Source organism: Corvus cornix, chromosome 12, assembly GCF_000738735.6.
Source record: "Corvus cornix cornix isolate S_Up_H32 chromosome 12, ASM73873v5, whole genome shotgun sequence".
NCBI classification, from domain to species: Eukaryota; Metazoa; Chordata; class Aves; order Passeriformes; family Corvidae; genus Corvus; species Corvus cornix.
In genome coordinates, this window is record NC_046342.1 from 20,106,366 (window position 1) to 20,121,871 (window position 15,506).

The following is a 15,506-nucleotide window of genomic DNA, read 5'->3' on the forward strand; positions in this document are numbered from 1 at the left end:
CTCAAATTGGTTTTTATTGTATTTGAATCAGGGCCATTATGCCAACTCCCAGCTCAGGCAGAAAGGCCGATTGAAGGCATGAAGCTCTCCATGAACCCCGGGATGACCCGGAGCACCCAAGAGCTGGAGGCGGGAAGGGCTGGGCTGCAGGGAAATAGAACAAAGCAGGCGAGGAGAAGGGGCCACTCAAAGTATTACTGCAAATGAAAAAGGAGACAGGAAAGGGCAGCTGTGTGAAGATGAAATTTTTAAAGGAAGGAAATGAGAAAGAGAGAGATGGAAGACACTTAAATCTCAGGAGAAATATTTCTTTTAATAAAACTAAATTTTTTTTTAATGCCACAAAAAATTTAAAATAATTGGGAGCTCACACCGATTCTGGAATATTTTTTTTCTGTGTAATAATGGAAATAATACAAGGAATTGCTGTCCGCAAAGGCACACAAATGTCATCTAAGTCCTATAAAAAGCAATTGGCCACTCAGATTCTTTAAGCAGATTTTAAAATTTGGCCCAGAAAAGCTGTGAAAATGCTACAGCCAGGGATGGGCTTTTCCTGGTCCTGCCAGTGCTCCTCTGCTCCAGGTTGTTTTCCATCTCTGCCCCAGTGTTCCTGCTCCATCTGGGCTGGCTGCTGGAGCCCTGGCTCCTGGAGCCCTGGTTGCTGTTTTGATTTGTTCTCCCAGGAATACAAAACAAAAAGCAGCATGAAACAATGCAGTTTATTAAAAACAAAGCAGGGATAGCAGGAAAACATCAGCCCGGCTGTAAATTGACACTTGTTTTGCTGGTAAGGTGTTTGTAGTAGGAATGAACACAGAGCTGAGCCCTGACTTGACTGTATCAATTTCTGCTTGTGATGCACAGAGAAATGTGTTTGTAATGCTTTAAATTGTTTCCTGCGAGTGACAAATAGGGCTTCTCTGCTCCTGAGGCTGATGAAAATACAAGGCTTGAAAAACTCTTTGTGGAAGAAATTGTCCATCAGAGAGCAAGGCAAAGGAACATCTGAGGCTTCTGCAGAGCTGCAGGGTCACAGCTGGCACTGCAGGAAGGTCTGCAGCACTTTGCACCTCCCCACCTGGGCTGGGCTGTGGCTGCCAGGGCTGAGGGCACACGGAGGAGCAGCTCCCTGTCCTGGCCTTGGCTTGGCCTCTGCATTCCTCTGCGTTGGGTGTCCCGAAGCTGGCCTGGGGCGCTGCTTTGGGCAGGGAGTGCATCTCCAGTGCTTCCTGGATGGATTTGGATGGGCCAGTGGCTGTCTGCAGGGTTTGGGGAGGCTGGCTGGACATGGACACCCCGGGAGTGCTGATTCCAGTGGCATTGGGAGCCAGCCCGAGGCAGGAGCTCCCTTCCTGGCTGGGCACAGGGTGCTGCTCCCAGAGGGGCTGCGTGGCTCCATGAGGCACTCCTGGCTCGATCTGCATGCAGGGGAACTCCAGGTGATTGCCAGGGGCTGGCACAGTCTGCAGCATGTGCAGCACCACGTGTGGAGTCACTGCCTGCCTTGGGCACAGCTTCCCTGGAATATAAATGCAATTACATAAGTACTCCGTAATGAAGCTGTTGTGATAGGAGTCATGACATGGTTTCAAACTGATCTGGGGCTGGTGTTGGAAGAGGGAAATAGTTCAGGTACCCCCTAATACCAAGGATTTTCCGTGCCTGTTCTCCTCCTGCTCACAGCCCTGGGAGCCCAGGGTGCCCCAGGCCATGAGCAGCCCTGGCGACAGGCAGCTCTTTGAAGGCTCTGGGTCTGAGTTGTGAGATGCTCTGTAGCTCATCACGCCTCCAGTGTGTGCTAAGGAATAATTATTTGCTAGATTGAAGTGTCATTTTTGTTTTAAATCTGGCCAGTTTCATCCTGAGAAAATACTCTGTGTTTAACCTCACTTGAGGGATTTTCTGTTCAGTGAAGGCTGCTAAGAAATGAGAATGATAATGGAAAGACTTTGACAGCGCTTCACTGCATCTGTTTTGATTCTGGAATGGCTGACTGGAAAACTAAACATCCCAAATTCCTTCTAATGGTGATGTGCTTATTTTAAAAGTATTGCACGGTGGTGCATCCTGGCCCTGGACACTTCCAGGGATCCAGGGGCAGCCACAGCTTCTCTGGGCACCCTGTGCCAGGGCCTCACCACTCTCCCATCCAGAAATTCCTTCCCAATATCCGATCCAGCCCTGCCCTCTGGCAGTGGGAAGCCATTCCTTGTGTCCTGTCCTTCCAGCCTTTGTCCCCAGTCCCTCTCCAGCTCTCCTGGAGCCCCTTTAGGCCCTGGAGCCTTCTCCTCTCCAGGTGAGCACCCCCAGCTCTCCCAGCCTGGCTCCAGAGCAGAGGGGCTCCAGCCCTCGGAGAGAACCTTCCCTCCTGTCTGAACACTTGGGGGTTGTGTTACTTTCTTTTTTACATCTAAAAGTAATTACTTTTGATGGTACATTCATATAATTGCCTGCTCCCCTATTAATTATTTGCAGACTGTCTCACACCTTCCATGACTTACACAATACGAGACTTGTAAATATGCAGGGAAGTGTCAGACTCTTTCCTTTTTAAAAATTGAAATTCTGAGGGCACTTAAACCATCGCCTTCGAGTTTGATGTGTGAATAAAAACACACAGCTAGAAGTGCCTTGGCTATTAAAAGCTGGGTAGTAGATGGATGTCTGTGAGCACAAATTAGGATTAATTAGTGTGTAAGTATTGATCGTTCATTACTTTTTTTCTGTCTTCTTATGTGATCTTTTTTCCTGGGAAATTTGGACGAGGAGTGAGCAGATACAGTTACACCTCATGGACCAGTCCCTCTCACTTTTTTGCTAAGCAAACTCTCAGTAGCTCTGAGTTCTCCCTTTGACTAATTTATCACTCCTTACATCCTTTCCGGGAGATTCTGTCAAATTTATAAATTGTAGTATCAGGGAAAAGACACGGCTTTTGGCTCTCTTATCTTCCATATATTTGTAATGGCTCCCTTTCTCCCAGGCAGGGCAAATATCAGTGCTCACCCCATGCTGTTCTCAGCTCCCTGCTGGGGGCTCTTACAGCACTCACTCACATCCTTCTCCCCGTTGGGGACATGACTCAGGGAAGGAGCTGTAGGAAATCAAACTTCACATCCTCCCCTTCATTCCCCTGAAGTCCCTGAAATCGCTGGAATTCAGTCTTTAGGGAACAGCTCACAGCTGCAGAGTTCCCAGCAGCAGCAGAACCGGGGGCTGGAAGCACCCTTTTTGTTCACAAATCTGTTGAAAATTTGGCAAGTGAGTTCAAAAAGGAAATTGTAGTAATGATGGAGTGAAAAGGCCAGGAGAACAAAACCCAAGCAATATTGCAGCAAAATTAATTTCTCAAAGACACGAATCCAGGCAGTTTTTGGTGGACATGATTGCAAGGATGGAGAGAGAAAACTGCTCAGATTTTGTAAGAACAGCAAAAAAATCTCCGTTCCTGCCTCATTGTGTGTCTTTGGTGATGCTGTCCAAACCTTGATGGTTTTTGTCACCTTGTGGGAAACAAACCATAGAAAATCCCAGCAGCTCTGGGAAATGAGGTGCTGATGGGCTGGGGAGGGTGGGAGCACAGCTCTGCTCTGTCACTGGCAGAAAATCACATTGGAAATGAGGGAGATGTTGGTCTGTGTTGTCACAGAGAGCAAACAGAGAATATATTTGTGCAGGGACCTGGGTTTGTTTGGCTTTTGAGGCCCAGGAAGCAGCAGCAAATCAAAGCAATGGCCCATCAGAAATTGGGCTTTCTGGGTGCTCCTCTCTGACAGGCACTGCTGTCACACCCAGGGCCTCTGGAAAACATCACAGGGGGTTCGTTTCTCTTTACTGCCTTCAGGGAAGGAAATGTGGGGTCTCCCAGTGCGGTATGGGATTCATTAGAGGAGAGCATCCTTTTGGTCTTGAAAAGAGGTGTTTCGACTTCAGGCTGAGATTGTTTGGCTTGGACTCTGTCTGACAGCAGGGAGCAAAGGCAGGGGGTTGTTTTCTACCCATAGAGAAAAATGAAAAAACAAGGAAGGCAATTAGGTCAAATACATGTAAATGCCCACGAAACACACTGTGGAGACACATAAGAGGCAAGAAAGGCAGCCCGGTGCTGGGATCTGAGGTTCGGCTGAGTTTCCCCTCAGTGACCCAGGGCTCTGGCTCTCACCTGGGAGCAGTCTGGCACTGCATCCAGTGAGGTGCCTGTTCTTGCTGTTCAGGGGAAAAAGAAATAAAAAAGGTAAGAGTTGCCATAGTCACACCACTTTGTCACGATGCTTATCATGTCCCTGGGATAAAGAGCCCTGCAATAAATCTGGGGTCTTATTAATATCAGCTGTTAAACATTTCCAGGCTATTTGAAATCAAGACTTTCTGCTAAAAAATTAAATGTTGATTGCAGCAAAATTGGGCTGTTTAACAGTGCAGCTCAGAGTGTAATTTTGTCAGACACTGTGTAACAGAGTTGTACACCAGGAATACATTTTCCAGTGAATTGAGTCTCTTTGCACCTCATGAACATGCTTGATTTTCCTGTTAAGATGTTTGTTACTTGCAAGTCTTTGCCAAGGAGTTGGAGCAAGCCAGCTGGCAGGAAGGGAGAGGAGTTCCTGGGTGTGAGTAAGAAAATATTGCTTGTGTGATTGCTGTATAACCATGGAAAGGTTTGGAGAATTGGGAGTGCTGAAGAGAAGCTTCAGGGGGACATAACTGTGGCCTCCTGGTGCCTGAAGGGGCTGACAAGAAAGGTGGAGAGAGAATATTTCCAGGGGCTGGAGGGACAGGACAAGGGGAATGGGGAATAGCTTCCCACTGCCAGAGGGCAGGGTTAGGTGGGATATTGACAAGGAATTCTTCCCTGTGAGGCCTGCAACACCTCCCAGGAAGGCAGGAGAAATAAAGGCTGGAGAGATGTGCTGGAACAGGTCACAGCAGGGCTGGGAGGGCAGGGCAGCCACGGAGCCCCCGCCGGGCCCAGGGGCTGGGGACAAGGCACTGGGGACATTCTGGAACCAGTTCAGCAACACAGTCAGGAGGCAGAGGTGAATTGTTTTCCAACAGCTCTGACTCCAGGCCTCCTTGGGGATGTTGAAGCCATCACTCAGGTCATAATTTTAATTATGTTTCATGCAAACTGTTTTCACACTTGGCTCTAACAGCTCTCTGCAGAGCCTGGCTTTCCAGGTAAGATAACCAAAGTGCTGTTAATTACTTTGTTTTAAGCACGTGAAAATAATTTGCCCCCATTTGTTATCTTTCCAGCCCATGGCATTCACACAGAAGCAGTAGAAATGGAGTTGGAATTAGCAGGTTTTCTGTACCGCCAGCTCCAATTAAGGAATATGAGTTGGGTTTGTTTCTTCCCTGCCATAATCTCATAAACATTTGGAAACACATTTCCTAAGATCCTGTGCATTTCTCCAGCTCCATGTGAAGCTGGTGCAGGTGACACTCTGGGGATGGATGGGTGTGAGGGTTGTACAGTGACTCCCTTGTCCCCTGAGAACTGGTTCCATCCTCACATCCTCCTCCACTCAGAGCAGGACTTCTGTCCCCCACTCCCTGACCACGTCCCACTGCCAGAGCACAAACACAGCTCTGCCTGTGCCCCTCTGCAATCCTTCACTGCTGGAGGTGTTGATAAGCCTTCCTGCTGTGCATCCTCTGATCCTGGTGGGGCAGATACTCTCAAGCTTCACCTGACGCAGAAGTTTTTATCTGCAAAGCAGACAAGGAGGAGATGGAGATAGGAAAAGGATGCAGCCAAACGTGCTTGAGATTGATGTTCTTCAGCAGTGCCATACTTTGCTGATTTTAGCTTTTATATGGAAGGGTACAACTAATCCTTCCCTATTACAGTCTTATTTCCTGACTCAAAATCTCAATCCCACAGTTCTCTTTCTGGCAAAACCCTGATGATCTTTCAGGCTGCAAACAACCTGGCTCTGTTCTATGACTGAAAGTCGCATTTATTTTGGTGGTTCAGGTGGGGAGGTTCATCTCTGGATTGGTCTTTGGAGGTCCCACTCCAATAACTCCTCAAAGCCGAGGGGTGGCTGGTGGAGCTGATCCCTCAGCCCAGCCCTGGGGAGCTGGGAGCAGAGTCTGTCACCACAGGCACTTTGGATCATCTCTGCAGCTTATCAGGAGGAGCTTATTGAGGCTGACAGAGGTATTGGCGCGAGCAGCTCGGAGGCAGGAGATAAATGATGTGCAGTGTTTGTGTACACAGAGCTGTCACTGGCCTCTGTAAGTGGAGCACATGTGCTGAGTGCCACCTCTCTCCAGGGAGCACTCTCACAGCCCAGCTTTTAGGGATATCCCAGCATGTCCCCCATCCCTGGTTACAGCTCGTGACAATTCATACAGGTACAAGTCTATGTTGCGAAGGAGCAGATTGCCTCCAGCACTGCCTTTTGCCCTTGCCACGGGGATGTCTCCTGCTAGAGGCCATTGGAGTTTGCTAACATTCCTCAGGCATGTGTTTTGCCCGGGAAGGGCAGCTGCCCCCAGGGTCTGAGCTTACTGCCCAGTGATGGAAAACCATGACAAACCCAAAGTGCTCCCTGTATCCACGAGGGAAATCGTTATAGAAGCATCATAAGAAGTCATTAACTTTCTGGTTTATGGTTTTCTGTAAATTTTCAGGGCTGGCAGAGCTGAAATCCCCAGGTGCCCTTGTCTCGAGCAGGAGTTCAGTGGCATTTCAGTGGGTTGCAATCCCTCTCCAGGCTGGAGAGCTGGAGTTAACTGGCAGTTCACCATTGCTCTCTCCTGAAAATAGGAAGTGCATGTTTTGTGCTGTGTTCCATAGGATTTTTTCTTACTTGTCTTTGTAGACAGCTTAAATTTGCTGTCCACGGAGCAGTGTTAGGGAAGTGTAATGGTTACCCTGTGCCATGAGGAAAAGCTTTCCAGCACAGCAGCTCTCTCTGTCCCCCCCTGCCAGAGCTCTGTGTGTGAGCCCAAGTCCATTATTTATCTGTACACAAGAGGAAAACATGCCCAGCTTTCCAACAGTCCATTCCTTCTTCTTTCCTCTTTCCAAAGAGGTGCCTCATGCACAGGGACTGCACAGAATAACCTTGACATCATTCTGTGGCTTCTGGGGTGACGGAGATGATGATTCCATCCTTTCTGGGATTCACTGGGGGAAAGGCTGCTTCACCAGAATGAATGGGAATTAATCTACTGGAAACAAAGTCAGAGTTGTCTGGCTCTGTGCTGCAGTGCAGGCGTGTGTCTGATAGAATTGCTGTCCCTGTGTTATCTGAGCTCTGGGTTCCTTCTCTGGAGAGAGAAGTTCACCAGCAGCTTGGGCTCAGTCCAACACATTTGCAGGACACCAAAGCAAACACTTACTCTATGTACTCAAACCCTCCCACGCTGTCTTAAGCTCTAAGAGGGTCAGATCATTGCCACTTTGACCTGAATTGATGCTATTATTATGCCATTATCTTATCCAAGAACTGCTTTTATTACTCTTCCTCTCGGATACATTCCCAGTTCTCACAGAAAGAGCATCATAACCAAACCTGAGGAATTAAAAACACACACCCCGATAGCTGCTACTGCTTGAAAGCTTTTAAAGCTAAAACAGACTTTTGAAAGAAAAATTGGCTTCAAACCCCCACATGCTCTGGGGAACCGGCGAGGTCGGACTCTTCCTTCCCATTAAATCCTTCTGGGAACTTCAAAGCAGTGCTCATTAAAGGAACCCGGGGTATTGAATATTTGTAATTGCTCCTTGGCCCGGTGCTGCTCTGTGCGGGGTTCTGGCAGCACCCTGAGTTCAGGGCTCACTTCGAGGGTGCTGCCACTCACTTGCTGTGCTCTGCAGGCTGGGTGTGCTCAGGGGCCGTGTGACAGGCAGGGGAAACAGCCGTGTCTAAAAGGGATAATAATAATAAGGGAGCTCTGAAGGTAAAATGGAGCCCTGGATAGAATGTGAGGAATTTAGGAGTGGAAGCTGTGTGAAGTGACAGAGAGGAGAGGGCTCTTTGGATGAAAATACACCTGCAGCATCTGCCCAGCCCTGCTCTGAGCACAGTATTTGCATGCATATGCATAAACATCATTATTCTAATGAGCTGAAGTAACAGTTTCATTATTTAATTGCATTCTGAGCTCCTGAGGTGAGCCAGGCGTGTCCAGGCTATCCAGGGTGTACAGAGCAGGATGCTCTAGCTCTCTGTTCTGGTGCTCTCCTGACATTCATCACTCACTGGTGAGCTCTGGGTGCTGGTGTCACCTCCTGGGCCCCTCTGGAGCAGGAGCTCACAGATGTTACCAGTGCTCTGCAGATGGGGAGCAGAGGCACCGGAGTGGTGTTGGGGTGGGACTGGACAGCCTGGCTGGACATCTCCTCCTGGCACCCTGCTCACATCAGCTGAGCTGAGTCGACAGAAAACCTGGCCTTGTCCCCTCAAATCCGTGTCTGGGCATGTGGGGGAGGCTGCTTTGGTTTCATCTTTTGCAGCATTTGACATTTTTGTGGCAGCTCAGTGGATTTCCAACAGCAAGCACTGTGTTGTGTGTATTTATTATGTGCATGATGTGTATTATGTGCCTATGCCAGGTCAAAATGTGCCCACATGGCCCCACCTGAGGTGTCAGCCACCTTTGGGATTTTCAGTGATTCCTAAGGACAATCCATCCAGTTATCCTGCTGGAGAACCTAAAGGGCCGTGTCCATCAGAAGGGATGTAGGGATGGCCAGAGACGGTTTGTCACAGGACAAGAGGAAACAGCCTTGACTTGCACGAGGGAAGCTTTAGGTTGGATCTTAGAGAAAATTTCTCCGTGGCAAGGGCTGTCCAGCCCTGGGACAGCTGCCCAGGGCAGGGGTGGAGTCCCCATCCCTGGAAGGATTTAAAAGGCGTGTGGATGTGGCACTTGGGGGCATGGGGGAGTGGTGGCCTTGGCAGGGCTGGGGAAAGGGGTAGACTCGATGATGTTGGAGGACTTTTCCAAGTTCAGTGATTCTATGATGGTGTCACCTGAGCACTGTGTCACCTGAGCATGTCCTGTGGCTGGCACATCCAGAGCCTGTCCAGCTCGTCACCAGCTGCCACCTGACCAGTTGTGTCCTAGAAAATCTGAAATCAGGAAAGAGCAGAAATGTTTTTAGCACCTTGCCCCGCCCTGGTGCTCTCTGGGATCTGCTGAGGCATCTCCCACACCCGGAATGCCACCGCTATTCCCAGCTGTCCCCAGTGCCCAGGCACTGGCTGTGCTGCTGCACCAAGAGTGACAGCTGAAGATGATATAATTTATGAGGAGAGAAGGCTGCAAAGCAATTAGGGAGGAACACACTTTTCCTAATGTTATATTTGTTATTTCATATATTCACATTCTGTTATTAAAAGAGGACATTCCATTGCTCATCTGCATCAAAGCCACGGGGTCCAGGCTGGAGGCACCCACCAGCGTGGGCAGTGAAGTGGCTTTGTACAATGCAGGCACTGAGAGACCTGATAAGGTGCCAGAACACTGTGGTAGCACAACAGAGAGATGTCAAAATGTGAAAGAACAATCCATTTACATTTAGATACCAAATTTAAAATTATTTTCTGCAAGCTTCATTCCATTTGTTGGGGTTTGGGCAAGCATGTAGAATCATTTAGGCCTGTTGCTTTCATCTCACTCTCATCTAAATTCCCCAATTTAAAGGCAGCAGAGCATGGGGATAGCTCTGTCTTTCTGGCAGAGATGGAGGAGAAGCCACAAAGCTCCATTTTGATTTTAGATGGACTAGAAGTAGGATTTAATAATCAGCCTCTGCTCTGCCTGGCACAAATGATATGGGTTGCTAAGCCAGAATTAAAGAAATGAAAGAGAGGAGCTAAGAATTATCTGCCACAGTGACTGCAGAGGGAATCAGAGCAGGGGTTCCAGGCTCAGAGCCATGCCCATGTCCATCCCTGCTCGGAGCTGGGAATACTGAGATGATGTTTCATACATTTGATAGCTTGAGATGCCTGGGGGCTGCAATAAAATTCATTTCTTGCACTGTAAATCTTTTCTCTTTAAGCATGGAAGAGGTTACAAATGTGCATAAAATTGAAGTGCAAGTGATTACATCTCGCTCTGAGTCAGTATTGACAGCTCTGCCTTGCTCTGGGGTGCTGTGGGAGCTCCTTTCTTTGTGACCTGTGCTCAAGATAATGAAAACCAGTCAAGTGATGAAACTTATAAATCCAAAGAGGATTTTTGCTTCTGTGTATTTGTTTTTAATGTGTTGTTGGCACAGAGGTGCAGCTGTTTCCCATCCTGTTACTCACTTCTGGAAGGGGATGGGTGTAGGCTCTCACTTCCCCCCACTGCTGGAAAGGAATGAATTATTGTGCCTGGACTGAACTGGAGACGGTGCAGAGGTCCTGCCTGTGTCAACAGTCTGTATTCCTCAGGTGTCCCTCGTACTCATCTCCTGTTGGCATTGTCACTCTTCACCACTAATTAGTGGAAAATTAGCAGAAAAGGACGCTTATCTCTCACTGCGATAGGAAACCTCTTTTTAAGGTGCTTAAGGCTCTTTTGAAAAGTCCCCTTTTTTTCTGAGCAAGTTACACGGTGCAAATGCCTCCGGAGCACCTTTACTTGCAAACAGGCAGGCTGGGGCCGGGATGCTTCCTTTCCACACCGAATTTGGTACCCAAAACCGAGAGCCCGTTCCTCCCGCGGCCCCTTGGCGTGGTGCTTCACCCGGAGCTGAGGAAGGGGCGCAGATGCAGCAGGTCCGTGTCCCCCTGGGCACAGGCAATGGCCCGGCACTGCAGATGCTGCTCTTGGCTCGCTGCCAGCACATCTAAATCAGTGGCCAGCTGAGGCTGACATAATTATATGTATATTAATTAACATGATGTATATTAATTAACATGTATATGTGGTTTGCAAGAGGCCAATCTGTGTTCACTGTCGGGGAGCCGTCACCCTTTAGCAGAACAGCAGCAGAGAGTGTGAGATCTGTATCTGCTTCCCGTGTAAAGAGCAGGGAATGCTCGTGTCTCATGGATTAAAGCTTGGCAAAGCCTGGTAACGCTGATGTTTCATTAGCGTCCCCCATTTTCATGTAAATTAATTTCTTTGAGGAAAATCAAATCCATACCTGGTGCTAATTGCCAATGATAATGATGAGCTGTGACTCAGGAGAGATTCATTATCGAGGTAGACGGTGTCTCTCCTGAACTCTCCAAGACTGGAATGTGTCTCGAAGTTGCACAGAGGCTGGGCTGCAGATGCTGGAGTTAGTGCAGGAGCAGAGTGGGGAAGAGCGCCAGCAACCATCAGGGGACATGATCCCCCCTGGCCTAACAGCCTTTAAACAAGGAAGGCTGTTTTTCCTCTCCAAAAATAACCACAGGGTTTTATTGATCATTTTATCTGAATTATGGATGATGCTTTTGTCAACTACATTATCCTGGTGAGGCAGAGCCTTGCCAAGGATTGTGTCACTGTCTCAGAGCCCATCCAGGTACACCTTATCCACAGCATTCCTTGGCTCAATCCATACGTCACCAGTGGGTCCTTGTCCTGTTGGAAATGAGAAAGGAATACTGTGGCTGAACTGGTGAGAAAACTCATCAGCAAAATGACTGGTTTTGCTGAGAGCCCCAGTGGTACCTGGGAGGCACTGGAGGGATGACATGATCTGAACCCACAGTGGGAGCATCTAAATCTCTGTCATAGGAACGCTGCTGCTCTTTGAAATTGGAGCATGTAATGGGCAAAGCTGAAGTACATCACAGAATAATACATGGAATTACTTTGCAACCTGTTCCATGATGACATTTTTTTTTCCCAGGCTCATTTTACCCTTCTTCAGCGGTTAATAGCATTCCCCAGTTTATTGGATATTTGTAGTGTAGCCTTGAAAGATAATGAATTTTATCCTGGCAGATGCTGGACACCTTCGTGTCCAAGAGAAGTTAATGGGGGTTTCAGGATAATACTGCAAAGGGCTGCAGTTATGCACGGGGTCCTTACATGCCCATCTTGGAAATACCTGGGACTAAAATCCTTTCTTTGTCAGTGACACAGTGAACACCATGGGAAATATTGATACTGGGCTGCACTCTGTGGCTGTACTCTGAATGGTCTGAATTGCTGAGGGAGGGCAGAGCAAGTGTTTCTGAAAAACCAGCAGTGATCTCAGTGACAGTGCTGGTGACAGTGCTGGCCGGGGGACACCCCCAGGGGGACACCACAGCCTGGGTGGGGAGCAGAGGGAGCTGTGTGTAGTCTCTGAGGTGAGAGGATGATTACAGGACTGGCAGAGATCCAGGGGGATGTTCAGGGGCTGGCAGAGATCTGGGGGATGCTTGGGGGACACAGAGCTCTGGGAGGGATGCTCCGGGGGCGGGTAGAGCTCCATGTCCTGTCTGGGTGTGGTTCTGCAGAGGGACTGAGAGGAGCCCTGGGATGCCCAAACCCAATGAAGTTTGAAAAGCAGATTTGCAGAACAAATCCAATTGTTGGTCTTGCCTCTCCCTCTGTAGTGTCTCTTAAATCTTCCTGAGAAAGTTTCAAAATGAAACACACCACGTTAAAAACATCATCCAAAGTGTGAGTGGAGTCTGCCCCAGCTTAGCAGGCTGGAAATATTCAGCAAACTGCTTAAGTTATGCCAAATTCTCTCAGAAACTGTGGGATTTAGATTTCAGTGCTTTAGCAAACTGTAAATCCAGGCTCTTTTTTTTGGTCTCTGTGGAGCACTGCCCAGTCTCCCCGGGGAATGGCCACGGCCTGAGGCTGCCAGAGCTCCAGGAGTGTTTGGATACCACTCCCAGGGATGCCCAGGGTGGGATTGTTGGGGTGTCTGTGCAGGGCCAGGAGCTGGATCAATGATCCCTGTGGGTCCCTTCTAGCTCAGGATATTCCATGATTCTGTGTCCTGGATCTGTCAGTGTTGCCGAAGTACTGCAGAACATTTTGCTCTGTGTTCAGCTGCAAATATTTGCAGTTTTTCCTGATGGGCATGTGTAGCAGCACTCATAAAGTTCTGACTGGTTTGATTTCCTTCTGTTTGCAAACAGATTGGATTTGAAGGTCATAATTAGGAAAGCTGGTACCTTCATCCCCATATTGAAAAATTCTCAGAAGTCACAAAACTTGAATAAGGATCACTTTATCCGTGAGAAAAGCCAAGTTTAGCCCGGGAGATTTAAGAAGTTGGAGGAAGTGTCACTGTTTTTATAAAAAAAAGAAATCTTAATAGGATCTGGTTGTGGTGCCTCGGCAATGCAGTCACCCAGACTGCGGGAGCCTGACAAAATCAATCTGTGCTAATTTTGTTGATAGTCAGAGCTGGAGCTGGAGCTTGGGCTGGCCTGGGAGCCGCCTGCCCGGAGTCCTGCGGGCAGGAGCTCGGGGCCAGGAGCCGCCTGCGTGTCCCCATTCCCGGTGCCTCCGGAGCAGCCCCACGGAAGGGCTCGGCCCGCAGGCTCTGACCTCTGTCCGCTTCTCTTGCAGGCCCTGCTGCAAAAAGAAGTACGTGAGCTACAACAACCTGGTGATCTAGGCCCAGCCGCCGTGGGGCGCGGGCCAGGCCCGGAGCCCGCCTGCCTCGCTGAGCTCCCCACACGGGGGGCCCTCCCGGGGGACCGGGGCACGGCGGGGCCGCGGGAGGCGAGAGGAGCCCCGTGCTCCAGGCTGCTCCTGGGATCTCCTCCATCGCTCCCAGCTCCGGACGGCGCTGGCCTGGCCGCGGCCTCGGAGCCGCTCCGGCCTTGGGGCCGCCATGGCCGCGCCACAGGAGCGGCTCCCCGGGCCGGCTGCACTCGGCTGCTCTGGACTCTAAGGGGCTAATTCTGTCTTTCTATGTACTTCCAGACGGCAAGTTTTTGAACTCTCTGTACAGTTTGTGAGGATTTTTGCATATTGCCATCCATGTTGTTCCGAGGTCACTGTTTGTTTTTTGGATGCACGGTTTCATTGAGGCCCTGTGCTCTCGGCACTTCTCAAACCAACTGACAACTGAGGATCTGAGACCTGTGTACATGACTTGTATTATTACTCTTGTATCACTGCAATCCATACACCTTATTTTTTTTAACTAAACAAACAAACAAACAAAAAAAAAGAGTTTAAAGACCAAAAACTGTGCTGGCGAAGTTTGTCCCCCCCCCCTTCACACCTCCGATGGGCTGCAGAGGAAGCAGGAAGGATTTTTGCTGAGTTTTAGTAGAGGTCTTGATCTTTGGAATGCATGCCAGTAATGTATTTTATGGTACATGTTAATAATTTATGTTTGATATTTGTATTTGTGTTCTATTTTGTTCTTTTCTTTAAGGTATATGACTATTTTGCAATAATTTCAATGATTCTTATGATATTTGGAGGAAAGAATATGGCTTTTACATGTCTTGAGGTTTTTCTTTGTTGATGCCCCACCATGATTGACCAGTGTGATAAGGACTTACAGAAGCATGTATGTTTTATACTGTTTGTAATAAGTAATTTCGTTAATCTTGCTGCTTATGTGCCAATTTAGTGAAACCAATCTTTGCCGCAACCTCCTCCCTCCCTTTCCATTCTCTCAATCCTGTGGTATTATCCAAGAATGTATCAATAAAGGATTTTGGTTAACTTTTTTTTATTTACTCCAATAAATATATTTTTTCAGTTGTTCCCTCCCCCTTCCCCCTTGTGACTTAACATTTATTTCATGACATTGTCAGACATCCAAAAACCCAGCACAGAGGGGCTTGTGCACAAGGAGCAGGTCTGGAGAAAGTCCTGGAGGAGCTGGCAGCTGATTGCAGGGGGAAAAAGTGCTTGAAAGGCACTTTTAAAGATCTGTAACAACCCCAAAAGCCAAGTTGGAGTCCCACAGTGCCAACCTCCTGTCTGTGTTTGATATCTCCAAAGCTGCTGTCAACTGCTGAGACTTCTGATGCCTTTGAAGGACATTACGTTCAACAGCACACCAGAAGGTAATTAAGCGAGCAATTAATCAGAGTCAATCTGCCAGGCACGGGCTGGGTGAGCTGGGGCAGGAAAAGGGAGAAGTTTAGGCAAGAGGAAGCTCATTCCCTTTGCAGCACAGCACCTTCGGCATAGCAACCTCGGCTTGGCTGCTCTGACGGATCCCCGGGAAGATATTTAGCCTCCCATTTTCTCCAGACAACTTGATCAATTATACTGATGAGGTTAATCAGCATCAAAAGAAGCTGTGACAGCTGCAGCAGGGCCACGGCACATAGAGATGAAGAGCTGCGTGTCACACACAGCCTGCTTGTCTCTGCACGGCCGTGGCTGGGGGGATGTTCCTGCACCTAAGAATGACCTGCAGCAGACAATAGATTAAACTCCACCCAGGTCAAGGCTTTGGTAGCAAGAAACTGATCACCAGCTCAGCTAATAATGAAGGCAGAGGTGCTGCAGCATTTTCCTTTTCCCGTAAACACAGGGACAGAGGCAGCGTTGGGCTAAATAAGTATGTTGCTATCAAACAAATGTTTCTTGCTCAAAGACTCTCTTTTTTTTTGTTGTTTTTCTGAATGGGAAAA

At 48.5% G+C, this 15,506-nt stretch overlaps 1 protein-coding gene across 3 annotated transcripts in view; it reads left to right on the forward strand.

Annotated features, from left to right (window-relative positions):
* Positions 1-14,624, forward strand: part of GRM7 (glutamate metabotropic receptor 7) — a 206,588-nt gene extending 191,964 nt beyond the window's left edge. For all 3 annotated transcript variants that reach the window (XM_039558869.1, XM_039558870.1, XM_039558871.1), the window contains one exon: positions 13,468-14,624. Coding sequence is in view for 1 of the 3 variants with exons in the window: in XM_039558870.1 (XP_039414804.1) it covers positions 13,468-13,493 (26 nt within the window). In the remaining 2 variants the exon portion in view is untranslated. The remainder of the gene's footprint in view (positions 1-13,467) is intronic.
* Positions 14,625-15,506: the final 882 nt, after the last annotated feature.